The sequence below is a fragment of the Siphateles boraxobius genome, unplaced genomic scaffold, assembly GCF_051911475.1.
Source record: "Siphateles boraxobius isolate OS27281-9 unplaced genomic scaffold, OSU_SipBor_1 33, whole genome shotgun sequence".
Taxonomy (NCBI): Eukaryota; Metazoa; Chordata; class Actinopteri; order Cypriniformes; family Leuciscidae; genus Siphateles; species Siphateles boraxobius.
In genome coordinates, this window is record NW_027508953.1 from 10534884 (window position 1) to 10548323 (window position 13440).

General features: G+C 35.7%; 1 protein-coding gene across 5 annotated transcripts in view; it reads left to right on the plus strand.

The window, feature by feature from the left end:
• The window catches only part of tax1bp1a (Tax1 (human T-cell leukemia virus type I) binding protein 1a), a 29460-nt gene extending 16020 nt beyond the window's left edge, over positions 1-13440 (plus strand). For 3 of the 5 annotated variants that reach the window (XM_077195485.1, XM_077195488.1, XM_077195486.1), the window contains exons 12-17: positions 229-491; positions 3932-4018; positions 4714-4894; positions 7729-7880; positions 9846-9931; positions 11944-13440. In XM_077195485.1, coding sequence (XP_077051600.1) covers positions 229-491; positions 3932-4018; positions 4714-4894; positions 7729-7880; positions 9846-9931; positions 11944-12154 — 980 coding nt within the window. In that variant the 3' untranslated portion in view covers positions 12155-13440. Of the gene's footprint in view, positions 1-228; positions 492-3931; positions 4019-4713; positions 4895-7728; positions 7881-9845; positions 9932-11939 lie in introns of all 5 variants that reach the window. The other 2 variants (XM_077195484.1, XM_077195487.1) reach the window with 1 other exon arrangement.

Consider the following 13440-nt stretch of genomic DNA (forward strand, 5'->3'; position numbering starts at 1 on the left):
TAAATTGTAATAATATTTTATGACATCACTTTTTAATTATATATATTTATTCCAATAATTCATAGTAGTGTCATCTTAAGCATATGGATATTTTTATTGTAATTGGTCTCAAAAAATGTAAAGTACATTTCAAATACAGGCCAATATATCTGTTATTGGCTTCAAAATGTACATAATTGTCTGTTATTGGCTGTTATTGTTATTGCATTAACATCTTATATTTGAAAGATCAACATCCTGCTGAGATCAAACCTGCAGTGCAAAGAGATGCCGAGAGACAGAGGGATGATGAAGGTAGACCTGGACAGGAGGAGAAGGAAGAAGAGGAGGAGGAGGAAGAAGATGATGATGATGATGATGATGAAGAGGAGGAGGACTGCAGCGTGTCAGTAGAAGCTGAGCTTGCCAGCATGGAGGAGAAATGGAGAGAGCAATGCACCATCAATGAAAACCTGAAGCTTCTGCTAGCCAATGAGGAGAAGCGGTTTCAAGTATGTAAACACACACACACACAGAGGCACATACATGATTCAGGTTCCTTTAATCCCACAGAGAAGAGCCAGCGACAGATACATACATTCATTTGCGTAAGTTGTCCGCACACACGAAAAACTTCCACGGGTTGATTTTAATTTAGGTCAGTTTCACTGAGGTATCACATTTCCGTCAGTCGTGTGTGTGTGTGTGTGTGTGTGTGTGTGTGTGTGTGTGTGTGTGTGTGTGTGTGTGTGTGTGTGTGTGTGTGTGTGTGTGTGTGTGTGTGTGTGTGTGTGTGTGTGTGTGTGTGTGTGTGTGTGTGTGTGTGCAACGGAACTCATAAAGGACAGAGCTGGCCAAGTGGAAAGGAGGTCATAAAGGTCTCTGCTTGTCTGAGTATTTAGACAAAGCTGGAGACACCATCAAAAGGAAAGTCTTTTATTTACAGCGTGTTTAAACGCTTACACACTTTCTCACCGGATGCTTTATGACTGTTTACTTCAGAGCAGGGTAAGATCTTAGTAAAGCCATTTCAACTAAACTTCAAACCCAAACAGGCATTTACAAGATTATAACTCAAAAAGAGAGAAAGAGAATCAGATCAGCAGAAAATAAGCTAGTAGTTTTTGCTTTCTTTCTCTGTTACATGATAGATCTCTAGTTACAAAGACATAGTAAGGAGGTTGCAGGCGGCAGCCCATTCATCAATTTGTCTCAGTTATACATACTCTCAGCTCAAACTTGACGTCTCAGTTAACAAACTTAAACATAAACTCTTATATAGGACTGGATTTAAATTTAAAGGGATAGGTCACTCAAAATATTTTAAATACGAACCCTAATTCGCAAGCCAAATTTTTTTTATTTTTTTTTCTGTAAAATGCAAAAAGAGATGTTTAATAGATTGTTCAGGCTCTTTTTGATACAACAGTGAATGTCAAAATCCAAAAATGTCTATAGTCTAATATACACTACTGTTCAAAAGTTTGGGGTCAGTGTGTTTTAAAGAAGTGAATACTTTTATTCTGCGAGGACACATTAAATTGATCAAAAAGTGACAGCAGAGACATTTATTATGTTACAAACAAATTACGTAACACTTTATTTTACAGTGTCATTGTTACATATGTTACATGTAATTACTATAGTAATAACTATTAATTATGCATAATTACATGCAACTAACGCTAAACCAAACCAAATCCTAACCCTTTAGTAAGTACATGTAGTTACTTACTATTACTGAGTACTTAAATGTATAATTACAGTGTAACAAAGACACCTTAAAATAAAGTCCAACAAAAAATTATATTTTAAATGCTGTTCATTTGAACTTTCTGTCAGCCAAGAATCCTAAAAAAAAAAGGATTCCACAAATATATCAAGGAGCACAATTGTTTTCAACATTAATAATAATTAAATGTTTTTAAGGGGCATATTAGAATGGCTTCTGAAGGATCATATGACACTAAAGACTGGGATAAATTACATTTTAAAATATATTCAAAATAACTGTTTCCACTGTATTTTTGATCAAACAAATGCTACCTTGGTGAGCATAAGAGACTTATTTCGAAAACATAAAAATATCTTTACCATCCAACCCTCTACAGTGCGATTATAACTCGCATATGTGACCAATGGCTAGTAAATTGTACAATCACAGTTGCCTGTAATTGAGTTAGAGGCAAAAAATTAATTTAGCACAGATTTAATTTCATTGCCTGCTGAGCTTTACGCACCATTGCTTGCCCTTTGTCGCTTTCTCTCTCTCTCACACACACACACACACACACACACACACACACACACACACACACACACACACACACACACACGCACTCACCGTGAGAGATAGAGAGAGCACGTGCAGGGCTTGTTGACTGAACTGTCTATGTCCCCTCATGAAAGTTTATCAAATGCATGAGTTTTTAGGCCTTGACAATTTAAACATTCAAGTGCAAGAAGACACAAAAGATAACTTGTGCACACTGTGTGAGAATTTTTGTGTGCGCAAACTGCACATCTGGAGCACATGCCCATACAACTGCGTATGACATCACGCAAATGCTGAATTGAGCTCTCTATCACAACATCTTGCGCTTGAACGGACAATATCATACAAAATTATGTCAAAATGCCAGCCTTGGTGAGTATCATAGTAAACATAGTTGGTTGTGTGTTAAGTGAATGTAAACAGTCGAGAAATAAAACGCACGTGTACAGTATCAGTATATTGGATCCCTGCTAGAGATGCTATTATTTCATCCGCAACCGCATCACAAAACTCATCATCCGTCTGCCATCCATCCGCACCAACGTTTTTGACCAATTTTCGTGCCCGCCATCCGCTGATACAAGGCCCTGCTGATGACAGCTGCGAGACTAGAAACCGCCCGCCACCCGCCCGAATTTAATTAAAATATTTTTTTTCGTCACGTCATCCGCCCGATCCGCGGTTTATCCGCAGAGTCCGCGGCTATGACCGCCAACCGCGCATCTCTAATCCCTGCGTTATATCTTAAAGTGACAGCAGCCTTATATTCCTGCTGCTGTTAATCAAACAGACTCACTGCAAAAAAAATCACTCAATGCTCTTGACAGAATAACTTTAACATGGATTCATCTATATTTAATTTATACAGTGAAGAAAACTATGCAGTGACAGTGTTTTTTTTTTACTATTTTTTTACATCATTCTTCATTACTATAATCAATTATATTTTTGCATCTTTGTTCTGTTGTGTTTAGTCGTGCTATTGCTTGTAGTTTGATTTTATGTTCTTATTTTATTATACTGTTTACTTCAATCGTTTTTTTTAAATGTATATTTTATATTTATATTTAATATTACTTTTATGTAGAATTTATTTATTTGGATTGTTGCATTGTTTCATGTTAAAAGTCTGCCGAGTAAGATAACAAAATTTACTAGCCAATGGCGACTCGAGCTTAAGTGTGTCCATAGAGGATTGCCATCCCCCAGCTTTTGAACTTTTTGAGTGTGCCCTCTATTATTGTTTTAAAAAACCTTGAACCAGTCATTTCAAAAGACATGGAAAATTAATCTAAATTTGTTGGTCAGAAAATGTCAGAGGCCCAGCATTTAGTAACATTTAGACATCCAAATTCTGACATGCATAAAATATCAAGGTTAAACTTCTATAACGACTTCTCGTCTATGTTTACACAAATTCTGGAATTTAAAGGTGTGTTGGTGAAGTTCTGTAACACCCGCGGCAGCAAAGCAATTGCAGTCTGTATGTTTGAGCTACCGATCCAGGTCAAACCGTAACAACATTGGCTCGAACAATGATGAGTAATAGATGTATGACTTTTTGCAACTCTAATAGGTGCCTCTAGTGATTTAGAACTACACACTTCACTTTCAGGTGCAGCTTTAAAATATATGTCCAGATGCCACACAAATGAAATCATATAAATTCCTTCATAGACTCAGGTGTCAGAGAAGGACAGAGAGGTGTCCGCTCTGAGGGAAAGTCTTGTGGTGGTGACCAGGGAGAAGGAGAGACTGGAGAAGGTAAGCATTTATAGTATAAACCTGTGCTTGTCATTTTTGTTCTTATGAACAGTTTGTTGTTATATACTTGTGTCTTTTGTTCTTTATTTGCTATTCAAAATTTTTCCAAAGCTGGTATTATTAGCTCTATCTGCTAAATGTTAACGACTATGTTTAAATATTAAAAACGTTAATTTGATTCTCAGCAGGTAACACACTGAAATCAGACTGAGTGTGAACGTTTGAGCCCCAAGAGTCACAGCTAAATGCCACATCGGTTCCCTGATTACCCATCAGCACTTGTGTTAAATGTTAAATGTGCGAATAATTCTTCTAATCATGGCTTACGGATATGGGGTCAAAGGAGAGGGGAAGAAAGAACAAGAAAAAGAGTAAAAAAGGAAATTGAGTTATATTCTGTGCAAGTAGTATTTAAAGACTGGTAATATTGGATATGTAATACATTAGTACTCGAGATTTCAGTTTCTTGGTTGGAATTTATTGGCCAAAGGCAGTTTTATTCAGGTTCTTTTAGTGTTTAAATAGCCTGTGTCTCATTTTCAACATTCATAATGAGACTTACATAATGAGGTTACAAATTTGTATTAGCGAGTTTAACTGATGTTAGCAATAAATAAAAGTGTTTCCTGTCGGGTATGTTGAGAACTTTCTTTGTGATCATATGAGATGCGTTCTACAAATCATTTTGTTGACAGGAGTTGCGGCAGTGTATGAACAGAGCAGAGACAGCAGGCAATCGGAATTCGAAGGTCAGAGAGCCAGTGGTGCTGCGTTACCCACTGCCGTATCCACAAGACCCGCCTCCTCTTCCACTGGTACCCCAACAGCCGGCTGAACTGCAGTACGGGAACCCCTATTCAGAGCAAGAGACCCGGGGTGGGTGCACCCTTCAGTCTGCTGTTATTAAGATTTTATTTTACAAACCCATTTTTCCAGAAAAGTTCGGACATTTTGTAAAATGCAATAAAATCCACAATCTGTGATTTTGTTTTTTAACTGACAAAAGTACAAAGACAAGTTTTCCAATGTTTTCACCGACCAAAATAATTGTACTTTGTAAACATAAACAAATTTAGATTTTGATGGCTGAAACACTACAAAAAAGTTGGGACACGCAAAATAAATATGGAAAGATGATAGAATATCCAAGTTAAACTCTTTTTAAAACAGTCCACAATGAGAAGGTGAATTGTTAATAGGTGAGGGTATCGTGTTTGACTGTAAAAGGAGCTTTTCTTTGCAAGCAAGGTGGGTCATGGCTCATCACTTTGTACCAAATATCATGAGAGAATTGTCCATCAATTCAAAAATCACATTTCTCAATGCCAGTTTGCAAAGAATTTATGTCTTTCACCATTGACTTTCATCTACGACAGGTTCAAGAGCAAACATCTGTCATGGTATGAGGTGCATCAGTGCAAACGGCGAGGGTGACTTTCATGTGTGTGAAGGTACTGTATGTACATTGACGTGGTGTAACTAAACTGCCATCAAGATGACATCTTTCCTGGGAAGCAAGACCATGTCAGGTCTCATTCAGCATGTGCTACAACAGAGTGGTTTCTTAGACACTTTACACCATAGAGTGGATGTGCTTGACTGCAGTCCAGATCGGTCTCTTATTGAAAATGTATGGCCTATCATCAAAAACAGAATCAGACAACGCCGGCCACGGACTGTTGAGCAGATGTCTTATATCAGGCCAGATTGGGTAAGAAATTCAACTTGCAAAACTGAAACAATTATCCTTAATTCCCAAAGGATTAAAAAGTGTATTTAAAAGGAAAGGTGATGTGACAGTGGTAATCATGCCTCTATCACAACTTTTTTGGAGTGTGTTGCTGCCATCAAAATCAAAGTTTGTTTATATTTTTCAAAATACAATTAAGTATGGTCAGTGAAAACATTCGAAATATTTACTTTGTGCCTTTTCAATTAAACAAAGGTTCAAGAGAATTAACGAATCACAGATTCTTGATTTTATTGCATTTTACAAAATGTCCCAACTTTTCTGGAAATGGGGTTGTAAATAAATAATAAAATGTTTAATGTATTAACACATTAGTTAACTAGTAGTGAACTACATTAGTTAACATGAACTAACAATGAACAATACTTCTACAGAATTTATTAATCTTAGCTAATTTTAATCTCAACTTTTACCAATACATTAAAAATCGAAAGTTGCATCTGTTAACATTTTGCAACTGTTTACAGCAACTAACATGAACAAGAACATTTTTATTACCTAACCTTCAGTCCTAGACCTCTGGGGGCCCTAATATTAGAAAATATATGTCTAAGGTATATATTATTTACTTGTAAATAAAATGTGATTTTCTTTAGGGAAAAAAATCTGTTCCAGCTAATGCTGTAAACTATACAGAGAACCCTCTCATTTGGTGCATTACTATAATTAACTGAACATAAGAACTGAGTAACTTTACATTGTTCACAGAGAGACATGATACATTTCGGTAAGTTGTACTGTAACTTTCCACACACCTTTTGATATTCATGCATGTTTTTTCATGCTATAACTTGTATTAAAGTGGTAGAAAAGACTCGTGCTCTGTGCTGCCGCTTGAACTGAGGCACTACAGCAATCTGTCAGGGGCGTCAATACATCATTTTTTTTGCTAAAATCTCGTGATAAAATTGACAGAATTTGAAATCTGAGACTTGGTTCTTATCAGAAGTAACAAAGCACAGAGCTCTTAGAGATTATTAGATGGGAGGCGCATTACAAATAATTGTGTTATGTAGGGGAAACTGGGTACCTGGCAACCCTGGCTTGAACTTCGGGTGATTCATAGGTTCAAATAGAGCCTGCTTTTTTGTTGCTATTTTTTAACTGTTAATGCGTTATTACGGCGTTAACTTCGACAGCCCTGAATTCAACATGAGACATTTTCTTCACACACAGTATAAGTTGCAGTCTGACACGTTTTTTTTCCGCCCCCTTTTGATTGACAGAATATAGTCGGCCCTGATCATTGGCTGTTTTTAAACAAATTTTCAACAATAGTGAAAATAATTACTTTTATCGGACGATATCGATTATTGGCCGATAAATTGGCGCATCTCTAATTATTCATACACTAGCGTTCACAAGTTTGCGGTCAGTACGATTTTTTTTATGTTTTTGAACCTAGGCTGTATTTATTTGATCAAAAATACAGGTAAAAAATAATATGGTGACTTTTTCTTCTATTTTAATATATTTTAAATTTCCTGTGATGGCAAAGATGGATTTTCAGCAGCCATTATTCCAGTGTTCACATGATCCTTCAGAAATATTTCGAATATGCTTATTTGCTGCTCAATAAATATTTGATAAGAAGTATATCACTGCTGATGTGTCTAAATTGCACCAGTGGGTGTTTTAGAAACCAGTATTCGGGATTTTTTGATTAATAAGAAAGTATATATAAGAGCACTATATATTTGAAATAGAAATATTTTGTAACATGATAAATTTCTTTACTGTCACTTTTGATCAATTTAATTTAATAAAATTATTCATTTCAATTATTTTGACCCGAATAGTTTGGACGGTGTTCTATATAAAAGAGTGTAGTATCTTTGTTTTTGGCCCTGTATTGGAAGTAGATTATCGTTATTATAGTTTCCGTGGTATCATTATCTAACTACTTATGTAATGTGATGTGACAACCCTGTTCAAAACTTGCTGAATGCTTGTTCCTCAGATGGAGCAGATGGGGCATTATCCCCAGAAGAAACCTGTCGCCCCCCTCCCTTGGCTCCACCACCTTGGGGCGGTCCTGTGGTCTGCAGTCAGCCATCGCGCAGTCTCAGCCCCCCTGATGGCCTGGAGAATCCCGCTGAAGAGCGGCCTAATGTAAGGACAGTGGAAATATTTAGAAAGCACCACAACAGCTTCTATTGTGTACATTATTTTGGCAGCTACATAGATGCACAATAGACATGATCTGATTTAATGTAACTTCAGACTGCTATAAGTAGTGCTTCGATGGGTAGAGCGTGTTTTAATCTGGACAGCATTATTTTTTAAAGCTGTTGCTTATCTGCAGCACGTTGTTAAAACACATCTTGTCAGATGTTAGAATGACATTTAGCAGATATTTTTGCGATGTTTAAACTTTAGATCAGTGATTTCCTTTTTTTGTTATTACAGCCCCATTGATAACACTCAAGTTTCTTTTTTTTTTTACTAATATTTTACTGCAAGAATTCTCAATTCTTGTACTGCAAGAATTCTTTTGTCTGTTGATTTTACCATTTGACATAAATTACTTTAAATTAAGATTTCAATAATTTAAGAATAAATTTGCATGTTCGTGGTTTTCTGATGTTGGTCAATGGCCATGACATTTAGTGTTTCATCCTTTTTAGTGTTTTATTTTGATTTGTTTTTAAATTGATTTTAATTTTATAATTTAGTAAAAACTTATTTAAAAACTTTAACTATAATTTTTGAACTATTTCGATTTTTTTATTTTAATTTAATTATTAAGGGTTTAAATCAGACGTTTTTTCACAGTAGGATCCAACATTAATTCTCTTAGACAGCGATACGATATAGAGTGGTGCAGGTATGACGGTCTAATTCGCCGCTGGTTCCTTCGAGATATTTCCTATGGGGTTTTATAATGGGGTTTTTCAAAAAGTAAAATAAAGCCTGTGGTAAAAATAACTTTGACATTTTGCAAGTACTCTGCACACACTCACACCCCTAGCTGAATTATCTAGTTACTTATTAGAAACTGTACAATGACGTTTTATTACAACGTTTTGAAGCAGTCAAGTTATGTTTACCACAGGCTTTTATTGTACATATAAATCGAAAAACCCCATTATATAACCCCACAGGAAAATCTAAAAGGAACCAGTGGCGAATTAGACTTCCTGATTCTGACGTCATACCTGCACTACTCTATAATACATATATATATATATTATGTGCCTATTTTACACAGCCAATAAGATTTTATAACCAATTGGAACACGCATTTTGAGAGAAATGTGTTGTAACAGTTGACAGAGATTTTTTTGTAGATGTAAAGAAATACAGGTGCATTTTAAAAATAAATATCGATTTTTATACTGTAGCATCGATACATTGTATCGTTAGTCACGTGATCAACGTATCTATCCATATTGATGTTGAAGCTTTATGTAAGCTTCAGAGAGAATAACTGGGTGTTATTGTGTCAGTCTTGGTATGTGACAATTATTTTTGTCACTCTTCAGCAACCTTCTCTACTTCTTCCTTTCTTTCTGTTTTCAACCCTTCCTCTTGACTTGCACCTTGTCCTCCTTTGATTCAAACTCTTTCCCTTTCCTTTTCTTTTTCCGTCTTCTCTTCCTCACTGCCCTCTGCTTTCCCCCGCACCCTCAGACCTCAGTTCATAGGTGAAAACAGAGGTGGTTAATTTGCATGAAACGGCAATTAAGGCTTTTCTCTTTTGAGCTCGTTAGTGGATTAGAGTGACGATGGTAGAGGCTCGTTAGAGAGAGATGTTGACGAGGGCTATGCTAATTGGCTGGGGGTGCCGGCCTGTGATATTTGAGGGTGCAGATCGGCACTGACCCCTTTCTCCTCCTTTCTCGTTTGCTGCGTTAAAAGCCCATTAACCTTTGCAGGGAGCCGGCTGTGTGCAGACAGGCGTGGCTTTTTGTCGAAAGTTTGTGTGTGTGTGTGTGTGTGTCTGTGTGAGAGATCATAGCTGTAATGTCTTAATAGAGAGGCGACAGCTAGCTAAATGTGTCCGCTGAAGAACACAGTATTGTTATGTCTCAGTCAAGAAGAAATGATTTCATTTTGGTTTTATGTCTTTCTTAGGGAGGTGATGGTGAGGCCCCTGCAGTCTGTGATCATCAGAGCCTGGAATCTAATGAGAGCCACACAAGCTTCTGCTTTGACACTAGGTAAATGTTTAGAATTGCATGTTACCATACTACTCATACTATGTTTGCAGTATGTATACTGTATGGTGTTCTTATGCTCAGAATACCTAGAAGTTCTATATTTGCTGAAGTCTGTGGTATACAACAAAGCACACTGTATGAACTAATGTATCCCACAATGCTATGGACTTGACTTTCCATTTCCGAAGTGACAAATGACTAGTAATACGTTTTTATTTTTATTTTATTTTGAAACTTAATATTTTATTTTATTTTGTGTACTGAAATTAAATCATGTTCTCATGATCATGTCTCTTCAGAAAATTTGAACTAAACCGCTCAATTCATATAGATTTGTTTTACAATCTCTTTATGAGGTTTTTGAAGCGACAAATTGGAAGTTGCGAAGACTGTCAATGAAGGGACACGAATGTCATAAGATTTCCTTTAAAGAATCTTCATGTGTTTCAAAGGTGAATGAAAGTCTTACAGGTTTGGAAAGACATGAGGGCGAGTAATTGCTGAATTAAATATATATTTTTTTTTTTCATTTTTGGGTGAACTAACCCTTTAATTAGCTGGTTCAGGTGTGTTTGATTAGTATTGGAGCTAAACTCTGCAGGAAAGAAAAAACCCTGCTTTAGGTAATGAAAAATGTTTTAAAACATACTTCATTTTTATAAGGACAAATGATGTGTCCATATTATTATTGACATCTTTTACATTTTATTTTATACAACTTTCGGTAGCACTTTGTTTTACAGTCCTGTTTCGCATGAACATACTATGTACTTATTGTAGTAATGGCACTAACTAGGTACTAACCCTGAAGCTACCCCTAAACCTTAACTTAACACCTTACACCTGTAGTTACCTTACACTACTCATTACTTTTGTGGTAAGAACACAGTAAGTACATTGAAAGTGCACGTACTGTAAAATGAAGTGTTACCCAACTTTCTAGGTATTTTTGATTGGATCGGACCAAACGTTTTGGAAAACTACTGAAAAAATATTTTTACCCAAAATCTAAAAATGTTAGATGCCTATTTCTAAGATGAAAACTTTTAGAGAACGATAATTTGCTGAATGAACATTGAAGTGTGACAATGAAGTATTTTTACAGATTAATAGTTTGTTCTAAGTCCTTAAATATTATATTGTAGATAATGCAGTATATTCTTTGTAGTGTGCAGCAGTTTTTGTGGAAATCAATGAAAATGAGAAATGTTGCCTTGGCAACTATACTGTAGCGGAATAAAATAAATATTTTAAAATTTTATTTTCAGTTAATGTTTAGTTTATTTTATGTAATGAAAATGTTTTTATTATTTTAGTCTTAGTTAATAATAATTACCCATGTAATGCATTAACCAATTAGCTTAGTTTGTTTCTCGAAACAGCCCTGGAATTGATAAGTATTGATACAATTTTTTTTTATCTGACTTCTAAAAGTTAAGACATTTTATACACAAAATGGGGATAAAATGCTTTTTCCCCCCTCTGAGATAATAAGGGAGTACCACTTGCTGAATAAACAGTCAACATAGTGAGATGTGACAGTTTAGCATACTACAGTTTAAACTTGTGCTGTCAAATCGATTAATCGCGATTAATCGCATCGAACATAAAAGTTTGTAAATGTGTGTATGTGTGTGTGTGTGTATATATATATATATATATATATATAGTGTAAATGTACACACGTGTGTGTATGTGTGTGTGTGTGTATATATATACTGTATATATACAAACTTTTATGTTAGATAAGATTAATCGCGATTAATCAATTTGACAGCACTAGTGTAAACCGTAGTATGCTAAACTGTCACATCTCACTATGTTGACTGTTTATTCAGCAAGTGGTACTCTTGTAAAATTTTTACTCTGTCATAGTTTCTACTATAAACTTGCAGTACGCAGTAAAAAGTACTGTGTAGTATGCAGTAAGCGATAAGCAATCATTTATTCCAAACACTTCTCACCTTAGTAGGTATTATTTAAAACGCCTTCTCTCTGTCATCCTCACTCAGACCTGACGTTCATAAGCGGTGTCCCCTTTGTGAGGTGATCTTCCCACCACACTTTGAGCAAAGCAGTTTCGAACGACACGTCGAGTCTCACTGGAGGGTGTGTCCCGTCTGCAGCGAGCAGTTTCCTCTAGACTGCCAACAGCATCTCTACGAAAAGCATGTGCACACACACTTTGATGCCAATGTCCTTAACTTCGACAACTTGGATTAGAGATGAAAAAATAGATATTTGCTTTTCAGTTCAATATAAAACGCCTCAGGTGATTCAGGGGCTTCAGTGTTTTGTTCGAAACACGCTGATGTTGTCACTTTGTTGTAACGGCTGAACGACTCATGTCAGGAGGACTCGCCATCAGAATATATGATTTGCACATAAACAAGCATTAATTTATATATTTAAACTTCTAAGGGACAGAATACTATAATAATGGTCTTCAGGTGTTATAGATGTGAAAAAAATGAAAAGCACTTTTTTTTGTAAATTGTGTGTACTACTGTAAAATGAGAGCAGAGAGCTTTAGGATATTGTTTATGAAAATGAAGTATTTATTTTAAAGGACCAATGATGTAAGTTTATTCGGCCAAAAAAAGAGATGGCAATAATTAAAAGACCTAATCACTAAAAATGACTCTAAAACTGTTACCTCAGAGGCATTGAAGCCTTTCTGTGTGAAACACCATTTACTAATACACGAATTTAAAGGCACAGATCACCTACAAATGAAAATTGTCATTTAATCATCCTCATTTCGTTCTAAAACCATATGAAATTCTTCTGCGAAACAAAATGTTGTGCTTTTTACCAAGCACACATGAACTGGAGCTTTTAAACAAAAGCACAAAAACACCATAAGAATATCATCAAAGTGGTCTAAACGTATTTAGGTTGAGCCAAAGAACTGAATCAGTCAGATTTGGGAATGAATCATTCAGACCGGTTTTGTGGCTCAAGGAATTCATTTAATTTATGAAGCTTGAAAGCGCCAGTCTCCATTTATTCTACTGGTACCTTTTTTCAATAATCCAGTGACCTTTAAAATGTCTTATTTTTACATGATAATGATGACAAAATATTAGTTTTTAGGTGAACTCTTCCTTGAAGCTCAGCTAAAACAAAAATCCTCAATCCAGAGCACCACTGTGCTAAAACTACAGCTATGAATTCAGCAGCGACTTTTCAGTGCATCATTGGTTCAAACATCTTGCATTAAACAACTTAAACATTTAGATGGAGTTATCAGTTTCAGCATTCTATCCATCGCACATTTTCTGCTTAAAATCCATTTATCCGACACAGCTGATGCTTCACACTGTAAGTATGCCAGAACGTTTAACCTAGGGTTGCTCTGTGTCTGTGTGTATTAAGTGTATGTTTATTAATAAAGAATCCTACAAGCAGCAGTTTATTAAACTAATCATTTCTCCTTGCAACTGTAAGACATTACACACCAATCATCACGTCGACACTGTATGGACAATAAAACGCAGAAACAGGCA